This window comes from Siniperca chuatsi, linkage group LG2, assembly GCF_020085105.1.
Source record: "Siniperca chuatsi isolate FFG_IHB_CAS linkage group LG2, ASM2008510v1, whole genome shotgun sequence".
NCBI classification, from domain to species: Eukaryota; Metazoa; Chordata; class Actinopteri; order Centrarchiformes; family Sinipercidae; genus Siniperca; species Siniperca chuatsi.
The window spans coordinates 34,049,343-34,075,631 of record NC_058043.1 but is presented as its reverse complement, the minus strand read 5'-3'; the positions used below and the strand labels follow the sequence as shown (position 1 = coordinate 34,075,631).

The 26,289-nt window shown below is 41.0% G+C and overlaps 1 protein-coding gene across 1 annotated transcript in view; it reads right to left on the bottom strand.

Annotated features, from left to right (window-relative positions):
• The window catches only part of iqsec1b (IQ motif and Sec7 domain ArfGEF 1b), a 208,351-nt gene extending 190,259 nt beyond the window's left edge, over nt 1–18,092 (bottom strand). Inside the window, 1 exon segment of the mRNA XM_044220473.1 lies at nt 17,604–18,092. Coding sequence (XP_044076408.1) covers nt 17,604–17,884 — 281 coding nt within the window. The 5' untranslated portion in view covers nt 17,885–18,092.
• Between the last annotated feature and the right edge of the window lie 8,197 nt (nt 18,093–26,289).

The window sequence follows — 26,289 nt, the reverse complement described above, 5'->3', positions numbered from 1 at the left end:
TGCATGGCACAGTTAGTAGCAGTTAGCAGTTACTTTAGCAACAAGTAAAGCTATCTGTCCATCAGAGTTGAGGCTGAAAGGACAACAAAGAAAAAAAATCTCAGCCCTCTTCACCAGCACTCAGAGACCCAGAGGGGTTTTATTTAGTGACCCACTACGAGCCTGGCAGGCAGGGGATGGGTCAGCAGCTCGCAGAGCCATTCTGCAGCATCACAGAGCCGAGACCACTGTATGCACTGTTTAAATGATATGCATACATTTCTAACCTTCACTGTAATTTAATTGCAATGATGAGCTTAATAACTGATTATTGATAACTGGTTCAAAAGGTTCAGTGTTCCCTTTCCTGCAGATGTGAGAGTAGAATTCACTGTTTTGACAGGATGGATAGTGTTCATGTCACTGGACACAGGCTTTGATTTTAAGCATGAAATAACTTTTTCCTGTAGTACAACAACGCATTGAGGAGGATTTATTAGTGGTGCATAGACTTCATTACTCAAAACTCTTCTATCTATCTTATATTTTGTATCTCAGTTGATTTTTAAGTGTTACGGGGGCAGGGCCTTCTCTATCCCTGTCCCAAAACTATGGGAAACAGAGACTTCAGGTATTTCCCTGAAGTCTCTGTAGGTCTGTGTTGTCACTGAGCGCTCTGTGTAACCATGTGCCTTTTATTATTATTGTTGTTGTTGTTTTTATTATCATCGTCATCACTCTGATTCTTCTTCTCTTGTGTTTATTTCCTTCTTTCTTGTTTTTCTCTGTGTGTGCTGTAAAGCACTTTGGATCTACTGTGTTGTGTGTAAAACGCTATATAAATAAAGTTGAGTTGAGTTTCCTATACTAATGTCACATCTGTGGTGCTACAGGCACTGCAGGCATTTCCAGGGTTGTAAGTTTGTACTGAAGCTCTTGGTGCTTCCTTGAGGGGAGTGACGAGGTCAGAGTCTCGACACCAAATATCAACGCTGTACATAGTCTACATTCACAAAATAATCGGAAATACTTTATTGATCCCCGAGGGGAAACTATCAATTTCATGCGAGTTGACTGAATTCAAATAATAGCTGGGTGTGTGTAGTAAAGAACAAAAAGGGGCCAGTGCCTTCTAAAGGCTGGGGGAAACACACAAAAATGTTTTTACATTTGGAAATAGTAGGGGTTGGCAGATTGATACCTAAAGTCGATACGAACAATACTCATTTTTGTTGAGTACTGATGCTGTTGGGTGCATTCTTGCAGCAATCAGAGAATTCACACAAACATTATTTTGTGTGTTTTAACACGCATGGGACTGAGTAAAAGAATAGTGAAATAAAATGCGTAATATTTGGCAAATCATTCTGTGGTAATTGCATTCATAAATAGCCTATTAATGACATATTCACCTCATAATGATGACATGGCTCTTACATTAGTCATTTTTAAAAATCAAAAGCACTGGTATCAATACCAATATCAGTGATTGTGGCCCTAAAATGACTTGGTATCAGATCAAAACCAAATCTTGTAGTATTGCCCAACGTAACAAAGTAGAAGTGGAATTACTTAGTGAGTAGCGCTGTTAAAAAGAGTGGCGTGTGATGTAACACTGTTGCATAATAGTTCTGTCGAAATTAAACTCTGTAATTATCATGACAATAGGTAAACATGAAGGAAGTGATTGCACCAACAGCGTCTAATTAACAGCAGCAAATTAAAACAGAAATCAGCCAATATCTGATTAAAAAATAAGTAAGCAACCATAAGAATCTGAGCACGCATAAAACGTTTAAGTATTGACAGTTTGGTAGTACACAGAAGATCAATATGCAGTCCTTTATCTAAAAAAGTATTTATTTATGCTTGATGCCCAGAGACTTAAAGAAGATGGTGTCATTTCAGCCACCCTTTACCAAATACTCGGCCGCTGATAGAGCCTGAGAAAACCCACAGGATCCCACTGTAAGCTGAGTGGAAAATCTTTGCCTCTAGAGCAGCTCCAGTTTTCAGTCTGCTGGATGATGCTGAAATGAAATGGGACTCATCTCTCTGTGCTGTCAATACATCCATATTGGTTCCATGGCCTTGAGGATGGCTTTTTGGCCCTAAGCACAAACTGTGTAGATATCACAAATATTTGGAGCATTTTAGCTATGAACAACATTTGCAAAGCTTTTACTTTTTCATAAGCACATAATGGGTTACTTTAAAAAATGAATTTATGCCAAGGACACAGAGTCAACAATTCACTTTGACAAGAAGGCATGAGAATATTTTTAGGTTTTTTTCATTCCCCTTCAAATCCTGCCATGTGGCTTCACAAGATAACAGCTCTCCTGGGTTGTTGGGTTTCATGAAGATTGAGGTTATGCTTGATCACAACAGCAAACCAAAAACTTAAATAAGTCCCATCTATGTACGGTTAGGATACAAATTAGTCACAATCAGAATAAACTGAAATGGAAGGAGTAAGACAACAAAACCATTACTCATCCACATACAGACTGACGGACAGATGTTTAATATATAAAAGACGTGCCATTGGTAGGACTCAAATACCTTGATATTTGATGACTTTCTTAAAGCAGGTTAATCAGTATTTGACAAAAGACACTTTATTTTCAAACCACCATTAGACCAAACCTCCAAAACACACTGACTGAAAATGTCAAGTTGAAAGCCTCATGACATCTCGGAGAGAAATTAAACCAAGTAACTGTGAGTTGACCTGCAGGTATTCCTCACACAGCTCATCTACACTCAGACTTGACCTTTAGATATTCTGAACTATAGATAGATACCAAATATTTGATCACCAACTCAAAAATGCATTTGATTTTATGTTCCTCCACTGTGGTTTGGAATGGGGCAATGGCACATATTATTCTAGAAGCAACACACCACGGTCCCCTAGAGTCTCGCCACACCTCCTGTTTGTCACACACAAAGTTCAGAAAACACTTTTCTTGTATTGTCCAATTGTGTGTGTTTATATATGTACATGGCACTCGCCGACATAGTGCTTAGCTAATTTAGGAAGCCGATTCCAAACTACATGAAAATGGCGACCTGTAACACACAGCTTACCTATAATCAGATGAAGCCTGCGCCCAAAATATCAATGTCTTGTGCATTTAATAAGTTAGTTAGGAGGGATGTCCCAATCAAGTTTTCTTGGCCCTGATTCCGATCCGAGTCAGATTGGCCATCTGCCAGTACCAAGTCTGATCAGATACTTATATTTACCTAAATTATGATTGAATATGTTTCTGACACATTGAAATAACAGCTGTAGGCTACTACATCTGACACACCTTAATTTTCACAAGCTACTTGATCCAAATAGTGAAGGTCCTGATTCAAAACTATTACATTTATAAGCTTAAATTATTGATATGATATGAATGAAAGTTTAACTGGGAGCATGGGACTCCTGACACTGATGTGACACGATCAGCTAGAGAGAAGATGTATCACTCTGTTGGAGTTGTTGGGACTACAGAAACACTGTCCTCTCGCGATTGTACACTGTTGTCACGGAGTGGAGCTTCAGCCCTCACAAACTATCTTTGGCTGAGCAAAGACACATAAACTCGACAACAGACAAGTTAAATTTGGGAGAAATTAGGAGTGTTTGATTTGATGCAGCAGCTTCCTATGCAGAAGTGTCAGTTATTGTTGAAGTGTGTGTATAATACCATTAATCTTGCAGCCCTACAATCATTGCAGGCGTCTGGCAGAGTGACAGCTGAGGTGTGGAGGTGCTAACAGACAGGAGAGAAAAGCGCCAAGTGATGATCATAAAACAGCTTGTTCATAAGACAAATTGGTACTGTTCAAAGATGACAGCTGCTCTGACTCCATTTAGTCAAAGTTCAAAACACTGGCAAAAAAAAGAGCTCTCACGGGAGAAGTGAGGAGAGGGAAGAAGAAGAGGGAAAGATCTTTGTATGTCTGTGTTAAAGCCTCAACATGCATTCATCACACTGTAGAGCTGACACATTTCCTCATTTGTTGTGTTTATCATATGTGTATATCATGTCCTCCACAAAATACCCTGCAGCAGTTATCATGTCAATGACCAAACACATGATCCAGAGGAAAGTGAATTCCTGCTGGCACATTGAACTTTCATTCCTCCCACTGGCATAACTGTGAACTCTAGCATAACCTGCATGTACACTGGCCCACGTCTGCCTCACTGATAACTGACAAGGCGTTGGATGAAACTGCAATTCCAGGTAGTTCCACAATGAGCCTTAAGGTCCACTATGATATAAAGGATGAGCAGCGGTCAAGCCCATCTAAAAGAGAGGTCCTGCAGCTGGCAGAGAAATGGCTTCAGCTGAATGATAGATGGCCTCCATTTACACACCTGATACAATCCTAGAGAAAAATGTTATCATCTGCGCTGAAATGGACGGCATCAGGAAGAGCATAGTTTGAGGTCATCCATCTGAGTGAATAGCAATACTGCTCTACGCAATGTATGCTAATGGCAAGCTATAAATAAGTAAGTAAGTTAAACGTGGTGCTTAATAAATTAACAAGCTTTTGAAGTGCAACTTTTAGGACATTAAAATACATGTAAAGCAATATACTAATACAGGATACATACACATCGTCAGTCTGTGTCTCTGACGCTACATGTTCATGCCTAACCCTCTTGTTTCCCTAAAGATGGCATTTCAGTGTTGCTTACAGACATGTAGCGGGTGTTTAGCACTGTTGCAGCAGGTAGCAAGCTTCATTATTGTTGTCAGTGTGAGGCTAGTGGCCACAGGGGAATAGTTATTTAGTGTTTTGTGTGATTATTTTGATGATTATTTATCTATGATCTGATCTGATTTTCCTAGCTACTGAACTGCAGGAGTTGCCAAATTATGGCAATAAAATATTTAAATAATATTTAAATATTTCATGATTATGAAAATTAAATGAGATGATCGGGCCCTCGTACATTGGGGCGGCTGCAGCTCCAGCGTCCTTCCGGACACCGGTTGTTCGACGCGGCTCTGAATTGTGATCTTGGCGATGGTCACTGCACATAGGGAATTAAATGTCACTTCCTGTGTCCACTGTGTGGCACTAGACAACACACTTTATGCATTTTGAAGAATATCATGCATAGACCACACCATGAAATTTCATGCAAATTAGATCATCTTTGCCATGGAAGGCTTACTTCCTGTTGCCACTAGCTGGCGCTATGACTTTACATCATTATTGGCCTGTAGATGTGATCAGGGCGGGACTGTTATCATACATGTGAAGTTTGGTTCAGATGGGACTAGTGATGTGTCCTGCGCAAAAGATGGTCAGCAATGGCATCGCGGCCAATCAGATGTGAGGATATGGGATCATACCATTATGTAAAAACAGAGAGGGGGGTGCTGAGAAGTGGAGCAGCGCTCCACTCAGTGTCGTTAACTTGCAGTAGAGTCCACTGCAAGTTACGATTAGGGTTAGGGTTACAGAATAAATGCACAAAATTAGGTAATTATAAGGATTCTCATAAAAATACTGCACATGCAAGGGTTTTCAACACACAAACCATTAACAATTTTTGCAAAGTTATGGTAAAATAAAGGCCTACAAAAAATCCTAAATTAAGAGCCGCTCAGGAGTCGAAAGAGCCGGCTCTCTGAAAAGAGCCGAACTTCCCATCACTAGATGGGACCATGTACAGTAAAGTTACAACCACTTCCTGTTTCATGGCGAAACATCGCCGCCCTTTAACAGCCACATCGTTCGACAGAAACTCAAGCTTTGAGCAACTTTTCATCATGAAGGTCTAGATTGCTCTGCGAAAATTCGATCCGATCAGTTCTCTAGGAGGAGTTTGTTAAAGTACGGAGCCTGAAAATGCCGAAAAATGGCAGAAAAGTGCACATTAAATTCAAAATGGCTGACTTCCTTTTGGGTTTAGGGTATGGCTCCAAGAGGCTTTTTTGCATGTCTTGGGGTGATACATGTACCTCCCAATTTTCGTACACACAGGTGAAACGTAGCGGGAACTGCATTTTTGAAAATTTCAACGGGGCGTCAGAACCATTTTGCCCCGCCCATTTCCAAAACCCATAAAATATAACATTTTTCACCAATCCTGATGAGTGTACAAAGTTTCACAACTTTTCAAGCACCTTTAGGCCCTCAAAAATGTGATTTATTAGTAAAAAGTTGGAATCATAAAGAATCAAAGAATAATTCCTTGCATTTCAATAGGGCCTTTGCCGCCTGTCGGCGCTTGGGCCCTAAAAAGGAAAAGGTATAGTTGAACCTCTGATGGACATAGAATTAATTTTGCATTTTTTAAATTTCATATTTCAGTTGATTTTTGTAACGTATTTCTAATATTATAATTCTTAAGTCAAACAAGGGGTTTTCCCCTGTAGAGAGGCAGACAGTCTGTCCATTACACATACGACAGGTCTGGACCACTCCTGAATTTTGTTCGTGCCGAAGAGGAAATTCTAAAAATTTAAAAAAATTGGTGAATGCTTTCTTAAATCACTCTTAAAAACAAATCTGTTCATACGAGTGGTTCTTGCATGAGGCCCATTGTTTCTAAATGATCAATAATTGGCAATAAATAACAATTTAAGTCTGCCTGTTGGCATCTGAATCCAGAATTGTTTTTTCAAAAGGTAAAGGAATACAGACATCTGTTTAAATGGACTACATTGATATAGCACTTTAATCCAAAATGTTTCTATGCAAAATTCCTCTCATCACCCTTTCACACACACTCTCACACACTGATGGCAGCGAGCTGCCATTCACTAACCATGCTAACCATCGCGAGCACTTTGGGGTTCAGTGCCTTGCTCAAGGACAGTTTGTTATTTGGATGACAGAAGCCGGGGATCGAACCGCCTCACTCACTACCTGTAGGCCTGAAAGGGGGCTCTGAAAAGTAGCTTGTTACTCTGCTGAGGACACTGTAGTCAGCTTGGATTCATAACAGTTGCAATGCAATGGATGCCAATGGTAACCCAGTTTCATGGCAAAAAAGTAAATACACAGCTTCTGGTTGTTGCTGTTGCAATTAGCCGTTTACCTTGGTTACACACACTGGCTCTAAACCACAGTGACCCTGAATAAGAGTAAACAGGCAAAGCAGTGGCTGAATGGGTTAATAAATTAAAAAATACTTACACTAACAAATTCACAGAGCTGCCATTCCCTGTTCCTGTGAGAAGCCATTTTTCAGCAGTTTATATTCAAAACACATTTAGCTGCGAAGATACTGTACCATTTTATTAATCTTGTATGTTGCATTACCACAGACTTTAATCACCCTTTCTGCACAGCCAAAACTCCTATGCTCACACTGTACGGTTCGATTGACTGCTCACAACACAGGCGCTCACACTGAATGCCATCGCCAAGTCCTCAAAAATGTTGACAAAAAAGAGAAAAGCAATTAGTCTAGTTTCAGCTGCTCCAAGGTGCCACTTGTCTTTGTCACCCTGGGCGTTGGGAAATTACGGGCATGTTTCACAATTTTCTGACAGGTTGTCAACAAAGCGATTAATTGAGAAAATAATTGGCATATTTATCGATAATGACAATTATCATTGGCAGCGGCTCCACTTTGTGCAACTCTATTGTAAATGGATAGCAGGAAGAAAAAAAGAAGATTGTGGACCTGCAGGTAGCTGGGAAGATGTGGACATGTGGTCTGTCTGTTTGTCAGCTAAGTTCGGTTTTGTTTTTAATCACAGCAGTGTCAGTCAAGACTACAGTCAGCCACATCATGTAAAATACTACTCAAATAATATTACAACAAGCTCAGTGCAGTTTCTAACAGATTTTTGATACCAGCCATGTGGGAAATCTGCTGTCTGGAGTGCAAAGTAACAGTTTTTGGTGCTAAAGCACCGTCAAAGGCACCAACAAAGAAGACAACCGACCGCTAATGCAAACTATACCGCTTTTAAAAAAGGCTTTTCTTCTTTTAGAGGTCATTCATTCAGTACGGTTGTTGGGTCTTAAAGATGCACACAGTACATATGGTGAGAAATGTAGACTGTAAACAAAACTGTGTCTGTTTACAATGAAAACTCAGGGTGTCTTAAAACTCGTGCCTTATAGATCAACTATTGCTTGGCAGGAGTTCAAGAAAAAAAACAATCTAATTTGTACTGTTCTGCTCCAGTAAACAATATTCCATGCTCCCACTTTGCCAAGATCATCAATAAACACGACTCAGCACAGAGCCAGTGGCCCCTCTCCGAAGGATCTGAAATAATATTTCAAGGAAAAAGTCAAAACGTATTTAAATATTAATATAGATTCTTAAGGAGTCTGACAGAGAAAGTTCATAAACCTTCACTAATTTATGCACAGGGCAGTTTCACGTCAATGTTTCCAAATGTTTCACTTCCTCAATATATGTATAACTCCATTCAAACCATCCCCTTTATACTAATTATCACCCAATGTCTGTGCAACCTCATGACCGTACTGTATACTATCAAATACATAATCTCTTTCAAGCATTGTGTGGTGCTGGAAGTGCAGACTTGTGGTAAAACACAAATAGTACATTTGAGGCAGCAATTAGTTGCAGGAAGTGCAGTTACTTCTAATTTTGGTTCAACAGTGCTGTCATATACTGATCAGTATACATAAATGTTTTACTTTGGATGAGTCTGACTTTTCTGCAAGTTAAAATGAATGTTTTTCTCAATGGAGTCTGGTGTGCCGTAGTGTCAGTTTGTTTTGGTCTGAGATGCTGGTGCTCTAGTGCGACATTTAGTGGCAGTGAATGTCGCATACAGTACCTTTAAGGAGGGTATTAGTGTGTTAGTTCATTCAGCAGGTCGAGCGCTGGGATCAGTGCTGAGTAAAGTCAAACTATGTAAAGAGCTGGGATTCCACACTTACACACAATTGCATACGTTTTGTGTGTGTCCTGTTTCAGATGATGATTCAGTGAGCAGGTGAATGGTAACACAGTCTGTTTTGGGGAGTTGATAAGCTTTGGCCATCAGTGGTGACATGTGATGGGAACCTCCAAATATCAGATAGAAATGTGAGATGATTGGACTTTCAAACAGATTTGTGAATACGCCTGAATAGTGGCTCACTAGAAAGATCTTTTACTGGGACATTTTGCATGGACGTCTCTGCATTCGTGAGGTGAAATCTGAGTTTTCACTTTTCAAAACAGATTACAGTGTAATATTCAAGATGCTCAGCGCACGTTGTTCCTTGTGTATAAGGAAAGATGCTCTGTTGAAGTTTGGTACAAACTTGAATTACAAACATATTGTCTCATGAAAAACAACAACAGTGTAGTGTCTCCCTGAATAGAAAATACTTGTTTGGTATTTTATGTAGGTGAAAGTGAAGATAAAGTCCATTTTAGGTTTTGTAGCTCATGATATAATGATTTCTTATGTTTTAGGAAAGGAACCTTTTTGTGGCAGATGTTATGTTCTGGCAAATGTTTGACCGCTGCAGCTGTAATTGTAAGTCCATGTGGGCATGGCACAATAAATAACACATATAACTACACATCAACACACTTGACCCCTGTGCTCCAGTCAGTGCATGTCACACTTTGTAACACACACAGCAATAAAGTACTACATTTGAAATAGACAGTATATGCTGTATAGAGAAATATCTGCACTGCATTGCTGACATATGGTCAAACTAAATGCTGACTTATGAGGAGGTACAACAGTCGCCGCAAGAAAACATGATTTGACGCCGCTTGGTTATTGTCATTATGGAAGAAAATACATTTTTAATTGGAAATCATATCAGATTGACATTAAAACTGACAATTAAGTCATTATGAGTGGCAAAATAATTTTCTGTTAATTTGGAGATTCATTAACTTTTCAATCTCATATCATGATCTCACACCAGGGGGCTAATTCAAAGCAGTCTTGATACGTTTAGGGAAAATAGTCTTAAAAATGAAAGGAGATGCATATACAGGATCTGTGTTATTCAGCTGTCATTTAACGCGGCCATGGAGTTTGTGCTGCTGTTTGTGTTCGCCTCATAAGAATTTTACTTCTTCACTTTGCATTTGGCAATACATCAATTTCTCATTAGCCACTGCCTTCCGACGCCTGTCCAGATTGTGTGACAAATGACCAGATTCTTCACCTTTTTTTGCACAGTGTTTATTAACTGTGCAAGTTCAGCAGCGTAAGATATTTAAAATACAGGAACAACAAGCAACCTACAGCATACAGGGTGTTATATATTGAGAATAAACATTGACAGAATCATATTACATAGCAGATCTCTTTTACCTCCAACACCCTCCATGAATATTTGATTCCAAAATGTATTCTCCTTTTGAAAGTTTATATATTCTTCTCATCTTCTGTATTCAAATGGCAGCCTGTCAAGACCACCCTCGGGCTTCAAAATCTACAGTGTTCTCTGTGTGAAATGTATTTCTGCTTTGGCTTTAAATGCATCACAAACAGTGCCTATTTCACAGCTTGCCCACAGCAGCTGTGGCATATGTGCTTACTCATAAAGTCAAAACTTTGTTAAATTCCCGACCAATTTTCATATGTCCTCTGGCAGCGTTCACTTTTTTGACTCCCGATTCGCTACACATTCTGAGCTGCTGACCAGTGAGCGCTTATTTCCTGCAGCGCTGTACACACACACGTAAACACACTGAACTGATGAAGCCTCGAGTCCAGGTCTGAAATAAATATTCTCAGAAGAACAGCTTTTGGTATGGGTGAAGGACATTCAGCTTGTTCGGGCTATGGGTGAAAGTAATGTGATGGAGAGCTGCCTGAGCAGGAAGCTACTGTACGTGCTCCAGAAAGCTTCTCAGTGCGCATTTGATGTATGATATCACAGGAAAACTGTGTTCTCAAATACCTTGCATGGATGAATAATGGTTGACCAAAAAAAAAAGTATAAAAGGCTACAAAAACATATTTCTATCGTGTTATTCCCCCCCCACCCACCCATTTTGCGGCAAGTCCCACCCTACTGCGCTGTGATTGGATGCTAGCTCCACTGGTTTTTCTGTCCCGCTAGCAACACTAGTGACACTACTGACGTTGATGATAAAGTAATAATAATACAAATTTAAATATTTTATATCCTTATATCTACAGAGGGGATGGAACTCAATGTAACCCCTTGTTCATATAACATTTGTTTCCCAGCCAACCATGTATTCATAAACATAACTTTATTCAATGAACATGTTACACTCAGTCTTGAACCATGCGTTGCCATGGAGAAAAACAAAGCGTTAGAGAACTGTGTAAGATAACAAAATATTAGTGTCAGTGTGGTAAATGAACTAATCAGATCTTTCCTATTTCGTAATAAAGACCAACTAGAAAAACCAGCTAAGGCAATAAGTCACAGTGGAGGGACACATACTAGGCCACCCCATCATAGACGAGATGATCCTAGGGAGGAAGTGAAGAGCAACTGTTCGATGCACTGGAGACAGGACTAATCCAAAAGTGCACAATTTTGTTTGTAAAAAAAGGAAAAATATTATTATTATTAATATATAAAATATATTAGAAGTGCAGTTGTTGTGCTGTCTCTCTCTGAGCGACCCAGTCCAGCGTAGGCTCACGGCTCTCCCTCCCAGTGACCAGGTCTGCCCGGTTCAGATGACGCTATGTGACACTTCTTGTTCTCCAAATCACCGATATGGAGAGCTAGCATCCAATCACAAGGATGCGTTGAATTAACGAGTAGCCAATCACAGCACAATAGGGGGTGACTTGCTGCAAAACGGGTTGGGGGGAAAAAATGCATTTCTACAAAGTGGAGCTTCCTGTTCCTGTTGGCCACAGAGCAGATCCATTGGAGCAGGTCTGAATTAATTCCAGTTTATTACAACTTGGGTCTTATTTGGCCATTATTTCTATTGTTTATGATAAAATTGCATTCACTAAAATAATTGCTGCAATCTGGATCAGGGCTACATTGCTACAGTGAAGTCTGACGGGCAAGAAGCATGAGCTGTCAGACGCAGGGGCTGCAACTAATAACTATTTTCATTATCAATTCATCTGCTGATTTATTCTCAGTTACTGGACTAGTCTGTAAAATGTTCAAAGTAATGAGAACATTTCCATGGCAGTTTCCCAAGATGATGTCTTCATATGTCTTGTTTTGTCAGACCAACAGTCCAAAAACCCAAACTTATTCATTTTGTAATGATATAAAAACAGAGAAAAGCAGCAAATCCTCACATCTGAAAAGAGTTAATCACAAACAATTAACTGATTATTACAGTACTTGCCAAGGATTTTTCTTTCGCTCGACTAATCGATTAATCAACTAATTGTCACAGCTCTAGTCAGACAGGTTGTAAATAAGCCAACAGTTCAACTTTATTTGGAGGTAAAATTGAAAGTGAACACACCCAAAATGCCTGTAATAATCTCTCACTGAAGAGGAAACTGTATGCACAAACCACCAGTAAGCAGAGTGGGTCAAAGCTGCAGCAGTACGTCAGTCTGGAAACTGTGATGGATGTTCACAACTGACACTTCGGTTAATAATCTTACCATTCGCCTTTGTTCTCTTTTCTAAGTAACTCTGACTAACCTGGGGATTTGTTTGCAACCTCTCTGATCATCTGACTGCTCGTGTTTCTTCTTCTTCTTCTTCCTCGACATTTTCATTGCTGTCGCCACGTTTCCAGATCCAAGCAATTAACTTAGTGAGTACACTTCGGTTAGTACTAATGGAAATGATGGTCATAACTACAGAAATACAAAATAACACCCGAATTGTAATAAACTGGAATTATCCTTTAAAGGATACATCTGGTGTTATTCTATATTTTCTTACTGTCAACAAATCCCATGTAACGATCGAAACCGACACTATGTTAGTCTCTCAATACTTTACAACTTCCCAAACCTGTCTGTGGTGCTCAGCCCCAAGTCCATTTATCTCTACTGAATATGTCAATTTCAAAACACGAGTCACAAATATACAGTATACTTTTTTTTTAAAGGCTTGGCTATTTTCTAATACAGCCGGGACAATTTTAGTTTTTAGGGAAACTTGTCAGATGGGAGGAAATAGTTAATTTGTTGGGGACTATTTCCAGCGGCGGATGAATCCACATGTGGTGCTGTAGTGAGTGTTTGGGGCAGCAGGACGGTGTGTGTGGGGCTGAGTCAGAATAAGCTACAGTGTGTGTGTTCATGGTGATGAAGGAACATGTCACCCAGTGCAGCAGAGCGGCTCACTGATGGGTTTTAACAGTTTCTGGACGACAGTGGAGGAAGAAGATCCATCAGCTGTGACACACACACAACACTCGTTAGTTGGATCAGTTCATTGTTGGTCGTTGTCTTTTCATGGGATTTGTTGAAAATAAGAAAAATATATAATGTCACCAGACTTTAAGTGCATCAAATACATCTGGGTGGCAAATTATGACTGATAGTTTGTCTCATTCACTTCTGAGTCAAATTTTGCTAAGCCAGCCAGTCAGGGGACATTAAAAAACAACTTTTATGTCACAAATGATCCTCCCTATCAACTAGGCTGCTGCCTATATACAAGAAAAACTGGACAACTGCTCCGGGCCCCAAGAACATGATTGTTTGCAAATTGTGAGGGAATTTGTTCAGCAAAGTTCAATATCAAGTAGGGCAAGCCTTATCTTAGTTATTGTATATATTAACAATGAATAAAAAGTATATTGTCGATACTGTTTAATCAAATTACCACAGCCTAAATGACCTGGGGTCAGTTAGTATAATAAAATCTGCCATGTTTAGTCTGCTGTATACATTGTGGAGGCAAGAAGGCACGTACACAATTCACAGGTGGTGGGAGATGGGGGGAGCCTAACTTGCTGTCGGGCTCCCTAAATAGTTAACCCGGCCAGGCCTACAAACATAAGACGGTGCGATTTGATTTCACTGACCCCAGTGTTCTTCAAAACATGTCGGTTGTTTAGCGTTATAGCATGCAACTCAATAATCCTGAACACTAATGATGCAAAGGTTTTCAAACTGAACGGCCAAAGGAATCTTTTCTAAACCACTGTTCCAGGCCACATATCTACCAACGCACAAACACAGTCTGACCTTGAAAGGAGCTGTGTGAGTTTACGTGAGTTGTGAACTTTAACAGCCAAATAAAGGACAGAGTAAACACAGAATAGCAGCCCGACCACAGCGGATTAGCTGATAAAGCAGACTGTGGTGGGAACACCATGCTCCCACTTTATCAAAACAGAAACACTATTCTACAGCCTTCTCTCACTCCACCTGGAGTAACAGGGTGACCCGTCTTGCTGCGTGCAGATAGACTAACATTATACTGTGTGTGTATGTGTGTGTGTCAGAGGGCCTGGGAGGAACAGAGCTCCCCCATTGGCCCTCCAGTCAAGGCCAGGACTGTATGCTGACTGCGGTCAACACAAAAAGAACAGCTGACGTGGCCCAACTGTTGACAGAACACAAGGGACAGGACTCCCTCTCAGCTGTGTGTGTGTGTGTGTGCAGAGAAAGTGCTTTTAACTAAAAAATATTTGCTTGATTTGGAACCACAAAGATGAACCATGTCAGGAGAATTCAAACACAAATCTGTGTGCTTTGCCACTCAGGTGCTAAAAGGCCACACTAGGATGGAAAATCCTGAGAGACGAGCTCCGATCCTCTGCTGCGCACTGATAACTATTTATAGCCCGAACAAACGACAAGCGAGCAAATATGATAATGATGTCATAGGTTAAAATGGCCTTACAGTATTGCACTCAGCACAAATAAACAGAAGCAGGTTATTGCTGTAGATGCAGCTTTGTCGAGAAAACTAGGCTACATTTTGTGAGGGCAGTATTTTCAGCAGCAGCAGCGTAACTGGTGGCGTCTGAACTTTCCTGGGATCATCAAACTATCTGTTCTATCCATTCAGATAGTTCTGTTCAGATCTATCTATCCGAGCTAACCATTCGCCGACATTTCCAACTCACAGAGGCAGCGAGGCAGGAAGAGGATGGAGGGAGTGAAGGGAACTATCATTCAATTTCAATTCAATTCCATTTTATTTATACAGCGCCAATTCATAACAGAAGCTTCTCACTGCACTTTTCCTATAGAGCAGGTCCAGACCGAACTCTTTATAATATTAATTACAGAGACCCAACAAATCCCACCGTGAGCAAGCACTTGGCGACAGTGGCAAGGAAAAACTTCCTGTAAGAGGCAGAAACCTCGAGCAGAACCAGACTCAATGGTGTTAGGTTTTGAGAGAGAGAGAGAGAGAGAGAGAGAGAGAGAGAGAGAGAGAGAGAGAGAGAGAGAGGTTTTGGGGATGGGGGGGCACAATGCAAATACCACCTAGAATTCATGGCACCAGCATTGCATGGGTACAGTTAGACGATATACATTTGTCAAATGTCAAAGATACCGTTTATTCCTCTAATATCTCTGGCTGTATTGGACCACTGCAGGCAATGTTGCGAATAATGGATCTGCAGGGTTTTTCTATCAATGTGATGAAGTTCTTTCATTATTAAAGGCACACTCATCATGAAGAGGAGTACTGTTTAATGTCATCTGTGGCTCTGGAGGGAGTTTTCCAAAGTTTGAAAAAATAACCACGGTGATGTCATAGTGATGTCATCAGAGGAAATCTTGGCTTTGGCTTGAGGCTTAACATTTTAAACAGAAAGTCTGCATTCCGAACTGAAGGTGTGGGGTTTAGCAGGCTAGGAGGGTCTAATTAAGACGCTATCCGGCTGCATTAGGGAACCAGCATTTTGGAGCCTGATCCTTACTGGAGACTAACTGCCTCTGCTGCTTTGAATTTGACCGTTCTGTCTTAAATCTGTCTCTAGTGAGTCCCCCAGCTACAGTATGTGGAAGTGCAATACTAAACCACTGGAGTAGCCCTATAACACGTTTTGTTCACTGCATAAGGCAAAAACAGACATTCCTGCCTGGTTATTTTAATTATAAACAGATTCCCAATTGAGTCTCCAATAGATTAATTGATTTGAAAATGCGAACTCATTGGACTCCTTCCTCGCTCAGCAGCTGGAGGGCTTCTCAGCAGCGCACTGCTCAGTGTTGCCTGATTGTTGTGCTGAGTGCTGATTTTTAATTTTCAGCATTGACTTTAATGGAAAAGACCCTTTTTCAGCTCGTGGACTTCCCTACCATCCAGTGAGTTTGTAGTTTCAATATTCTTCCCGGAACAAATTTTCTGAGTGGATCTGTGACTGAATGTGTCTGAGTTCTGGGCGATAACCATGCAGGACCCAGTAAAGCAGTATGCGGTCCTGGATCAGGGCTATGTATTGATATGTTTTGAGGATTAGGGCTGTATGTGTTTAGTCTATAAAATGTCAGAAAATACTGAAAAAAATGCCCATGAAAAGTCGCAAGAGCCCAAGGTGATGTTTTGAAGTTGCTAATGTCATCTGGTCAACAGATGCACTTGGTATCAACATTAAACAGAGAAAAGCAGCAAATTCTCTCATTAAATAAGATGAAACCAGAGAACGTTTTATAATTTACTTCCTGGATGAGGGCTAATTCATGTTGTGATATAAAATTATAAATATTGTGATACAAATACTGTGATTTTATCCATATGGCCATCCTACATCTGCAAAGTGATGTGACAAGCCAAAGTTTTGGCTGAGCACACTAAAAGAAATTCCAACCAGCTATATGGCGATAAATGATCGCATTATTGAAGTTTTACGAAAACTAGAATCACGTGAATGTACAACGCTGGAAACAGGCAATATGTTTATCAGAAAGTACTGTATGTACACGGGCAAGTGGCGACCTAAGAATGTGTAAAGCTGCTTTAAAGCAGCCTGCCTGCTGTTGTGGAGAAAACATTACACGATGCCAGAGTGAGGAGTCCTTGTGATTCAGGTTCAGTTAAAACATATTGTATATTCCTGCTGAAATGACCACAGCCTGCATGCATACTTCCATTTATTAAACAATTAACCTTAAATGTTTTGGCAGCCTTGATGGAACATTTCTGAATCAATGCTGATGGCAGCACTGGGCATCTCTCCAAAGCATCTACGTCATGTCAAATTAAAAGCCTTGTATGGTCGTGAGGTGAAGTCAGCGGTGCTGTAGGCCTGCAGTTAACCTCACATCACATCACATTCACTGGCAGCGTCTTAACAACACATCCAGCAGATAGATTACTTGCCGCCTGAGCAAGGTGGAATTCAACCAAGCAGCAGGACCAAATGTGTAAACTTGTTTTCTGACAACGCCACAGGAAGCGGGCGATTCCATCTGCTGTCATAAAAAAACAAATCACCGCCAGCTGACCCGCACTTCTACCGCGACGGCCGGATACAGTTTGTGCTCATGCTGTTACGCAATGCGCGTGTAAAGCGTGCGAAGCCTGCGTGCGAGCCCTCAATAATCCCTGCCAATGTGGAAATGACACGGATCATTAAAAAGCTGATCCGTGACAAAGTGGCACAGAAGTGTGCGTTTGATTTGGTTGCGTGGTTCCACCTGACGGAGATGAAACCGATAGACCCCGCCGCCCACCACAGCCGCGGCCGGCGACGCGAAGGAGTCTAAACTTTGACGGCGCCCTGTCCACCCGGACCGCGGGCCACAGACTGGCAGCGAACTTACTTTTCCTGCATGACATTCTCCTTGATGGCTCCCAGGGTGGAGTGGCTGCCCTGCTGGAGTCTGCAGGTGGCCAGGTGCCGCTGGTGCTGGTCTTTCAGACAGGCGTTTTCCTTGCAAAGATCCGTCACCTGGAGCTCCAGCTCATCGATCCGGTCCCTCTGCTTCTCCAGCAGCCCCTGCTGGGTCTCGATTATCTTATTCAGCTCCTTCAGATACTCCGCCGCCTTGCTCGGGTTCTCCGTCGGGTTCTCCATCTCGTAAAAGCTCCGTTGCCCGTCCATGAAGGCGCTATCCACACAGCCAGAAAAGCAGCAGCGTCCCTCACACGCGCGCGCTCAGCAGTAGTGAGACTGAGCGCTGTCAGATCCGGAGATCCTCCTTCGCTCCGACATGGCTGGTTTGTCGTGAAGTTGGCCGGGTTTGGTGCGCTGCTGTACGCCGCCGCGTCCACAAGCTCTGCAGCGCAACAGCCTAACTAACCTCCAGCCAGCCGCTCCGTACATGGGAAAACCGTTTAACTGTTTCGGGGCTGGAGGCTCAGCGCTCCGGTCGCGCCTCACTCTGAAGGTGTATGTGCTCTGGAAAACAGAGACACCGAGTTTGTTCAATGCTTCTACTCAACAGGTAGGTTGAGTTTGTGTTGCGCCAAATCACAAGTGCACATTCACCTCCACACCAACGTCCATTCGGTTCTGATGTCAGCTGTGTGTTTGTGCGTGCCGGTGGCGGGCTGGGACTTCCCTCCCTCCACCTGCATGCAAACAGCAGGTCGACTTGCCTGGTAGCCTGTTCTGTTAAGTTGAGATAAAGAGATGGGTTGATACTTTTAACAATCGTGCAAAAAAACTGTTGTAAATAATATACTGGAACACTTAAATATAAAGAGAACTCCTTTTGAAACCCTTTTATAAAAATCATTTGTTTTAAAAGCATTATACAGCCACATGTGAAGGTGCTGTCAGGAGCCCTTCAAGCATGGCAGCAAACTGCTTGGGGGGACCTGCTGGGCCCCAATTAACCCCCAAAATTAATTAAGGAATACACACCAAGCACAGCTTTAAACACAGCATTGACGTATTATCACCATATAAAGTTGACATGAGGAACATGTTGGCACATCCAGCATATTGACTGTAAGGCCAATATTCACTCTTATTTGAGCTGTGTTTGCTCTCCACCAACTCCTGAGAATAATATCTGGCTCTTAGCTGCTAAATGCTTCACTGTGTTGCCCAGCTAGTCTCGAACTGTGTGTGTCTGCTGTGTGGTGCCGGGCCGGTAGCGTACGGTGGGTTTATCAGGGCTTTTTCTCTGGAAACAGCTGCCTGCTGCTGCTGAAACGAGGCTGAGGACAGTTGCAGGCGTTCCCCTCAGCTCTATGGAGCTGCAGAGCTGGGTGATAATTCTCTGTGGGTTTGTCACCACGACTGACCCCATCCACATTACACACAGTCATTTGACCCATTGGTAATATAAAAATATTGATTAGTGCAGCTTTAGTTTAAGAGCTGAAATTAGATTTTGACACAGGGACCCTTTTTACAAGACAAGGACTCAAGATCAGGTATTGAAGTGGGATCCACCGTACAGACTTGATCATGGCAGTAGATATTGTCATTTAGTAGTGCATATTCCCATACAAAATTAGAGTTAATGAAATCACCACAAACAATATTGCCAAACAGGGAATTTACGGACTTTGGTGCCTCCGGGGGTATAGAGAGGTAAGCTGCCCACTTTGTGCAGTTGGTAATACAGCCTTAACTTCAAGAACACATCAAGTGTTCCAAATCAGGAGTCCTCACAATAGGAAGTACACCTTAACCAAGAAGCCACTGTTTAATGCTGCATTAGACTTTACTAAAGGAAGGCTACAACGTGCACATTAAGCTGGCATCAGCATTACAATATGTTTTGGGTTTTTTAATCTTCCAGAGTGAGGGAGAATGAGCGAGAGAGCTCATTAGAAGAAAACTGGAATCTCTAAAATGATTCAGATGTTTTCAAATTGAACCATTATCATCCCTTTCCATTATTCTTTCCATTATTCCTTTCCCACAGGGTTAAAGTGCATGCAGCTTCTTCACACTGTAGCGGCTGGGCCACAGAAGCCAAAGCCGTGGCCTTTGTTACATTTAAAGCCCTGTATCCTGCACAACTGATCATGTGCATATGCAGCAGCTGTCTTTGCATTTTTTGAACTGTCTCTCTTGAACTGACCCTTCAGACCTGACCTTTGGTTGGTAAATTGCTTGTCTGGATGCTGGTGCATACTCTGCACCAGTGTGCACCACTCAGTGAGTCCCCCAACAGAGCATTACCATTTAAGAACATTAAAGAGCTGTCGTATAATAGCTGCAGCTGCACATTGTAACAGAACACACTGAACTGTTATCATTTGGACGACATCCTCAGTATGATAAGCTTGTCAGACTTCACATCACATCTACCATCTTGCAAGTCTTTGCAAAATAAAGTTTGTTCAGAAAGCACTTAAAAAAAAGAAAAAGAAACAGAATTCTTCGCTATATTATGACATTTTATGGACTAAGTGATTAATCAGACAACAATCTGCAGATTAATTAATACTTAAAATTAGTTAGTTGCAGCAAATTAGTTGCAGCTCTAAAAATGTTTTCATTTATATTTTATAAATGTATAAAGGGAAAATGTTTAATTTGACCAACAGTCCAACACTTTTATTTGATAAATGACCGAAGGAGTAACTTAATACCTTTGTGTTACCTCTGGCTTGAAGTTTATAATCTGCTGCTTCTCTACACCACACCCACTGATGATGTCAGAGTTTACTGGCCACACCCTGAGTACACTTCTACATCACTGCAGCAAGGTGTGAACTTTAATGCTGTTAGTTACTTTTTGATTTATTTTGTCGATTGACTGAAAATGAAATAAAGCAGCACCCATTTTACCTAACGAAGCCTGTGAAGTAAATGCAGATGGTGTGTGGTGCAGCTCACTTGGACTGAATCAACTGAGGGTGTCTGGTTTTACTACTGCAGAAATACCTTTGAGCAAGGGACTAACCCACACTTCTTAGAAGTGCTTTTACTTTGTCAGTAGACAGGTGGAGTCTGGAATATGAGTGGAGACTGCGGTGATATTACATGCAACAATCAGACTTCAGTCAGACTTGAACCAGGATTGTTGCAACTACATGGTTAGTGGCTTAAACCACTTGGCCACAAGGATGCCCCAAACCCTTACTTTTTAATACTGTACCTCCATACATCCCATCATGGGCGTAATTTCTTTAGCTATCCTGGGTAAATGAAACACTACACGCTCTGCTCTGCCTATGGACTGTGAGAGAAAATGTGATTTTCTCATAATGTGCACATGTCCAGGAGTGATTCTGACATGTCGCTCACACTGTGAGCTACATATCTTTTAGATTAAATGTACCTTACATCACGATGCATCACAAGCTATCTGCAGCACAGTCTGTTGAGATAATATGACTATTCATCTGTTCAGCAGATGTAAGCTATGAATCCTTGGACACACACTGCCACTACAGCAATCTAGCATCACTGGGCATAATTTAGACATTGGATTGCTTTGTCTCAATGATAATAAAAGTAGATGGTCTTAAATTTACCATGCGATGAAGAAAATTGCTTATGATATTTCAGTTTTCCATTTTATTCAGAGACAGAGGGAGACATTTGAGTTGCTTTTAATGACTTCAAACTAAAATCAGGTTTTTGCACACTGGGATGTATTCACATATAGAAAAAAGACATCCAGATGAAGCCTGTCATTAACCCTCATGCTCACATGCTGTAGCTGCTGGATGGTTCTTTCACACAGTGATTGCCCTCTAGTGGTTTGCTATGTTCAGAACACATACAGTCAACGCTGATGGGGCTGGTGATGTTTGGCAACTTTGAATCAATTTTCTAGCTCAATATCTGACTTGTAAAGGGTTCCGATCAATGACAGGAGGTGTTGTGCACTGCATTAAGGCACAGAATTAATCTAGCAGCTAAAGGGAGGAGGCTTTCTGACAGACACAACACAGCAGGCTAAATCCTCACTGCCATCACCTGTCAACCACTTGGATGCATTGTACCACATCGCCGATGAGAAAGTGGGGAAAGATGTGCATAATTCACAGAAAAGATTCTATGATCCTTCGCTTGTAGAAATCTTCAAAGCATGGAAAAGAGTAGAGGCGAAGTGAGTTGTAGAAAAGTGAGATTTTCTCCCTTTTTTCAGAAGTTATATTTAGACACTCAGTATTCTTTTGCCTTCTGATGCAATAGCTCCGTCTTGCAGTGGTGCTGCATGGCCAAACAAAATGCACATGTAGTTTTCTGCTGTGTGCAGTTTCCAGCTGATCCAGAGAGTATTTTCTAGAGCTTTGGCTCACGTTGAATTTTCAGCTTTATGTGAGAATTGGAGTTTCATCTCACAAAAGGCCAACGTATCAAAGGTTGCTACAGTAACAGTGACAGCAGCAGCTGTAATGCTAGATCCCATATGTCCCCCCAAGATGAAAGAAAGACAGACTGAAGTGGCTGAGGTGTTCAACTCGTACTCCTCCACAGGCGCTGATAAAGCAAAACCCGGGCCGAGTGGCGAATTGGAAAACACACATGGGAGTGTCTGTTTTTCTCGCTAGCTCCCAGCTTGTGATTTAATTTGACTGCTGTAAGATGCTATCTTTCTTCATGGTTTAAGACGCAGAGATGGCCTTTTTACAAAACCTCAGCGGACCGTTTCCTTCCCTCACCGCAAAAACAAAGTTGCTGCCGGAAAAGAGGCTGTTTTATGTCTCTAATAGTCATTTTTATGGCCTCAGATACATTTTTCTGACCTCAGGTGGCTAGTTAGGATTTCATATCCACCCCATCAGCTGTTACTGAAAAACAACATGGAGTTAAAGACCTTAAACTCCTCAAAAAAGATTTGTAGAGATTTGGAAGGTTTCAAGGTTAGTTATAATTGTGTCAGTGATGCTGCAGACACATTTGAGTCAAGTCTCATCTTGGAGGGGAGGATAAAAAAAAATACTCCTATATATCAATATTATCCCCATTATCAACATTTGCCTCTCTGTATGAGTCTCTTTCTCTGAGTGAAAACCCTTACAAAAAAGTACCATGGCAATACCATAAAAAATTGGCATGATAATCTGATCACTACCATTACGGTATAATTCCACAGTAATACTATAGTACTGTACAAGTAGCCATGCCACTGTACTTCTTTGGTACAACTATACCATGATGTTGTACCATACTATGATAAAATGCCATGTGCAAGCACAACTAGCATTAAATGAACAGTTACTAAAAAAACAAATACAATTTTTAACCTTAACAGAAAGATCCAGTCAATATATAAATATTATATTATTATATTAAATATATTAATACCTACAGGAATACCTCAGCACTTCTGATATGATTTTGACTGCGACTGATTTGAATTGTCCTCAATGCTGAGCTTCTGTCACATCGCCTTCCTCACTTGAGCCTGCCCACAAACCAATTTTTGTTATTAAATTGTGTAGCCTGTAAACGAAAGAGAAAAGAAAAAAAAACTTATTATATCAATATAGTTCCAACACAAAATGTAAACATGACAAAGAAGCTATCGGTCAGGCACCCCTGTGGTGTGATGTATTTTATCAGTTAAATTGAATTCAATAAGAATTATGTAATAATTCAAGTAAACTGTCGCAATACCTAATTAGGTATTAGAAGAAATTGTTCTAAACAAATTGTCACTCATCTTGAGGTTTTCAAAGTCATCCTTGTTATTATAAGGCCTAGTATTGTTGTATGAGGTGTAGTATGTGGACCCAAATGCAGACGACCAGGAGGCGGTATGAGGAGCAGCCGGATGGCTACAGTGTTTATTGGGGTGAAGTGGCTTACAGACAGGTACAGGCGGACAGACCAGCAGGCAGACAGGCAACAAACAGGTAACAGGCTAATAGGCAGATACAGGTCCGGGTACAGGGAAATGGGTTACCGGCTGGCAGTGGCGGAAACAAGGAAGAGAGTCCAATGAGACTAAACAAATCCAATAGGGGGCAAGCAAAGTTCAAAGTCCAGAATCCAGACAGGGTCCAAGGGAGACAAAGAATCCAAACAACAGAACTCATGGTACGAATGCTGGGGAACTGGGCAAGAGGTACAATGCAAAGTGCACCTAACGGCGGCGCAAACACACACCAGACAGGAACAACAATGATCCGACACTGAACAAAGGAAAAGACCTGGACTAAATACCCCAAAGGAGGTGAGACAACGAGACACAGGTGCAAACAATCAAGGAGGGGCCAACAATTAAAACTGGAGGGAAAGCAAACAAAGACAGGAAGTAAAACCACAAGACAAACGAGGAGAGGAACACACGACAAAATAAAACAGGAAATGACCTCAAACTATAATAAGTATGAGTTTCAGGCAAAGGTTCAGTGGATTCAAACATGTCTACCCTTCCACATTTATACACTTTTAGCAGTTAGCAGGTATTCAATTATTATACATGATAAATGTAAGTATGACCTAGAGTAGCATCCACAGTAGTCTTACTGGACTTGATGTGTGGTTTCTGCAGGGTTCGAAATACGGGGGAGCTCGGCTCCCCTGAAAGAGACACGAGCTCCCCAGAAAGCCTCATTTGAGAAATTCAAGGGGAGCTCTAAAATATCATAATTTTTGGTGTCACTGTTTTTTTCTGTATAAATTTATATTTTCCTGTATATTTAGGTTCCTGAAATAAATAATAGGCTGATAGTAAAGCACTCGTCAACGTGCGTGTTCATTTGCGCATCCATGTGTGGGGGCGCGCTCAATGCACGTTATGCACAAAACGTTGTCTTTTAAACGCGAACTTAAAGAGTAACTAAACCCTTTCAGCTGAAAACCAATGTATATGGGCATTTAGAGGTGTTGTTGATGGGTTCAGGTCCAAATCTTGACATTTTCTCTCCCGCGTCCCGTATCAGTTCAATACCGAACACGTCTTTTAGTTTCCAATTACAGGACGATTCCGTATTTTACGGGACAGTTGGCAACCCTACTCTCAGCCTCTCTGAGCCGCTAACGTTAGCTCAGCTACAACACAGGTACCACACAGAAACTTTTACAAAGGGCCATGAATATGCTTCTAGTAACTGTCAAAGCTCTCAAAGCGGTATTTCCAGCAGCTGCTCGCACCAGCTCTATATGGCTGCAGTGGTCAGTCTGTCTGTCACTCTGGTCAGTGTCTCCTTACCTCCCGCGTCACACACTGGCCATGCTTGTGCAGAGCCACTGCTGCATTTTTTAAATATGCTGGGAGGGAGGGGGCTAGCAGAATGTAGGTTTAGTCACACTTTAAGACCTACCTGTTCTCTCAGGCCTATGGCGAGCTTGTGCCTCCATCTGTCTGTTGGTTTATCTGTCTGTCTCTGTCTCGCTCTCCCTCACTCGTTGGGTATGTGTGGGTGGGTATGTTTATGTTGATGGGTGAGCAGGGGATCATTTTTATGATTGTTTTCTTTTTTTTTTAAATGTATTTAAACATGTATTCATGTTCTATTTTATTTTGTTAATATTTGTTGTGTGTGAAGCACATTGAGCTAACATTGTTTGAAATGTGCTATATAAATCATGGTGTGCACAGGAACCAGTGAATTGACTGTACTTGTGTGTGATGCAGCTTCATGCAGTCATTCTGGTTGTCAGGGCGACGTACAGTCCAATCAGGTTTCTTGTGGGTAGAACTTTTTTCATACTGCAAATTTTGTGGTAAATTAACATCTTAAATGCACAACAAACAAGATTAATTAATCCCATTATGCTGCAGTTGGAGCTAAATAAATATTATGGGTGACATCAATTTCGATTGCTGGATGAAAGAAAGATGCAGTTTAATATAGCATAAGATGAAGATAAGTAGCAAAGCCTGAAGCTGGAACTAGGAAATGCATTTTTGCTTAAAAAATGACTTCTGTCGATCGATTATCTTATAAACAACTTTATAATACTTTTTAATACCATGTCCTGTAATTCAATTTAGCTATAATTCATATTTTCATTGGAAAGTATCCCATGTATTATACTATATACATACTTATTGATGTTGATGTATGTGGCACCAGACATCCATACCATTTGTTTTATTTATTTATACAATACCCTACTTAAGTGTAAAATTGTACCATGGCAACTGTTATATTTCTGTACAATAGTACACTTTTTTTTTACCATGGCCAGTACCATTGTCAGTACACACAATTTTACTGAATGTCTTGTCACAAAAGTCTCCAACATCAGCAGAATAGTCATCCTTTCACACAACTATTACACATGCTGTGGATATTTATAGAACCCTTAGAGTTATTAATTCATCATACATTCGCCATCAGTAGGAGTGATATTTCAATCATCGTCAATAATGATTGAGTTTATGCCATTCACATACAAACAGTTCACAAAGTGCGTCACTACTGAAAAGAAAATAAACAGAGAATTAAAATGATGGAACAGAAAACAACAAAATAAGACTAATTGGAAAAATCTAATTGAGAGCACAAAAGCAATTAATTAGTTTAGAAATTCACCTTTAATCGGCATATTATTAAATTTGGTGTGTGGACTGCAAAAGAAAGAAATATACACACTCAGTGAAATAAGCTACCAACCAAAAAGATGATTTTAAA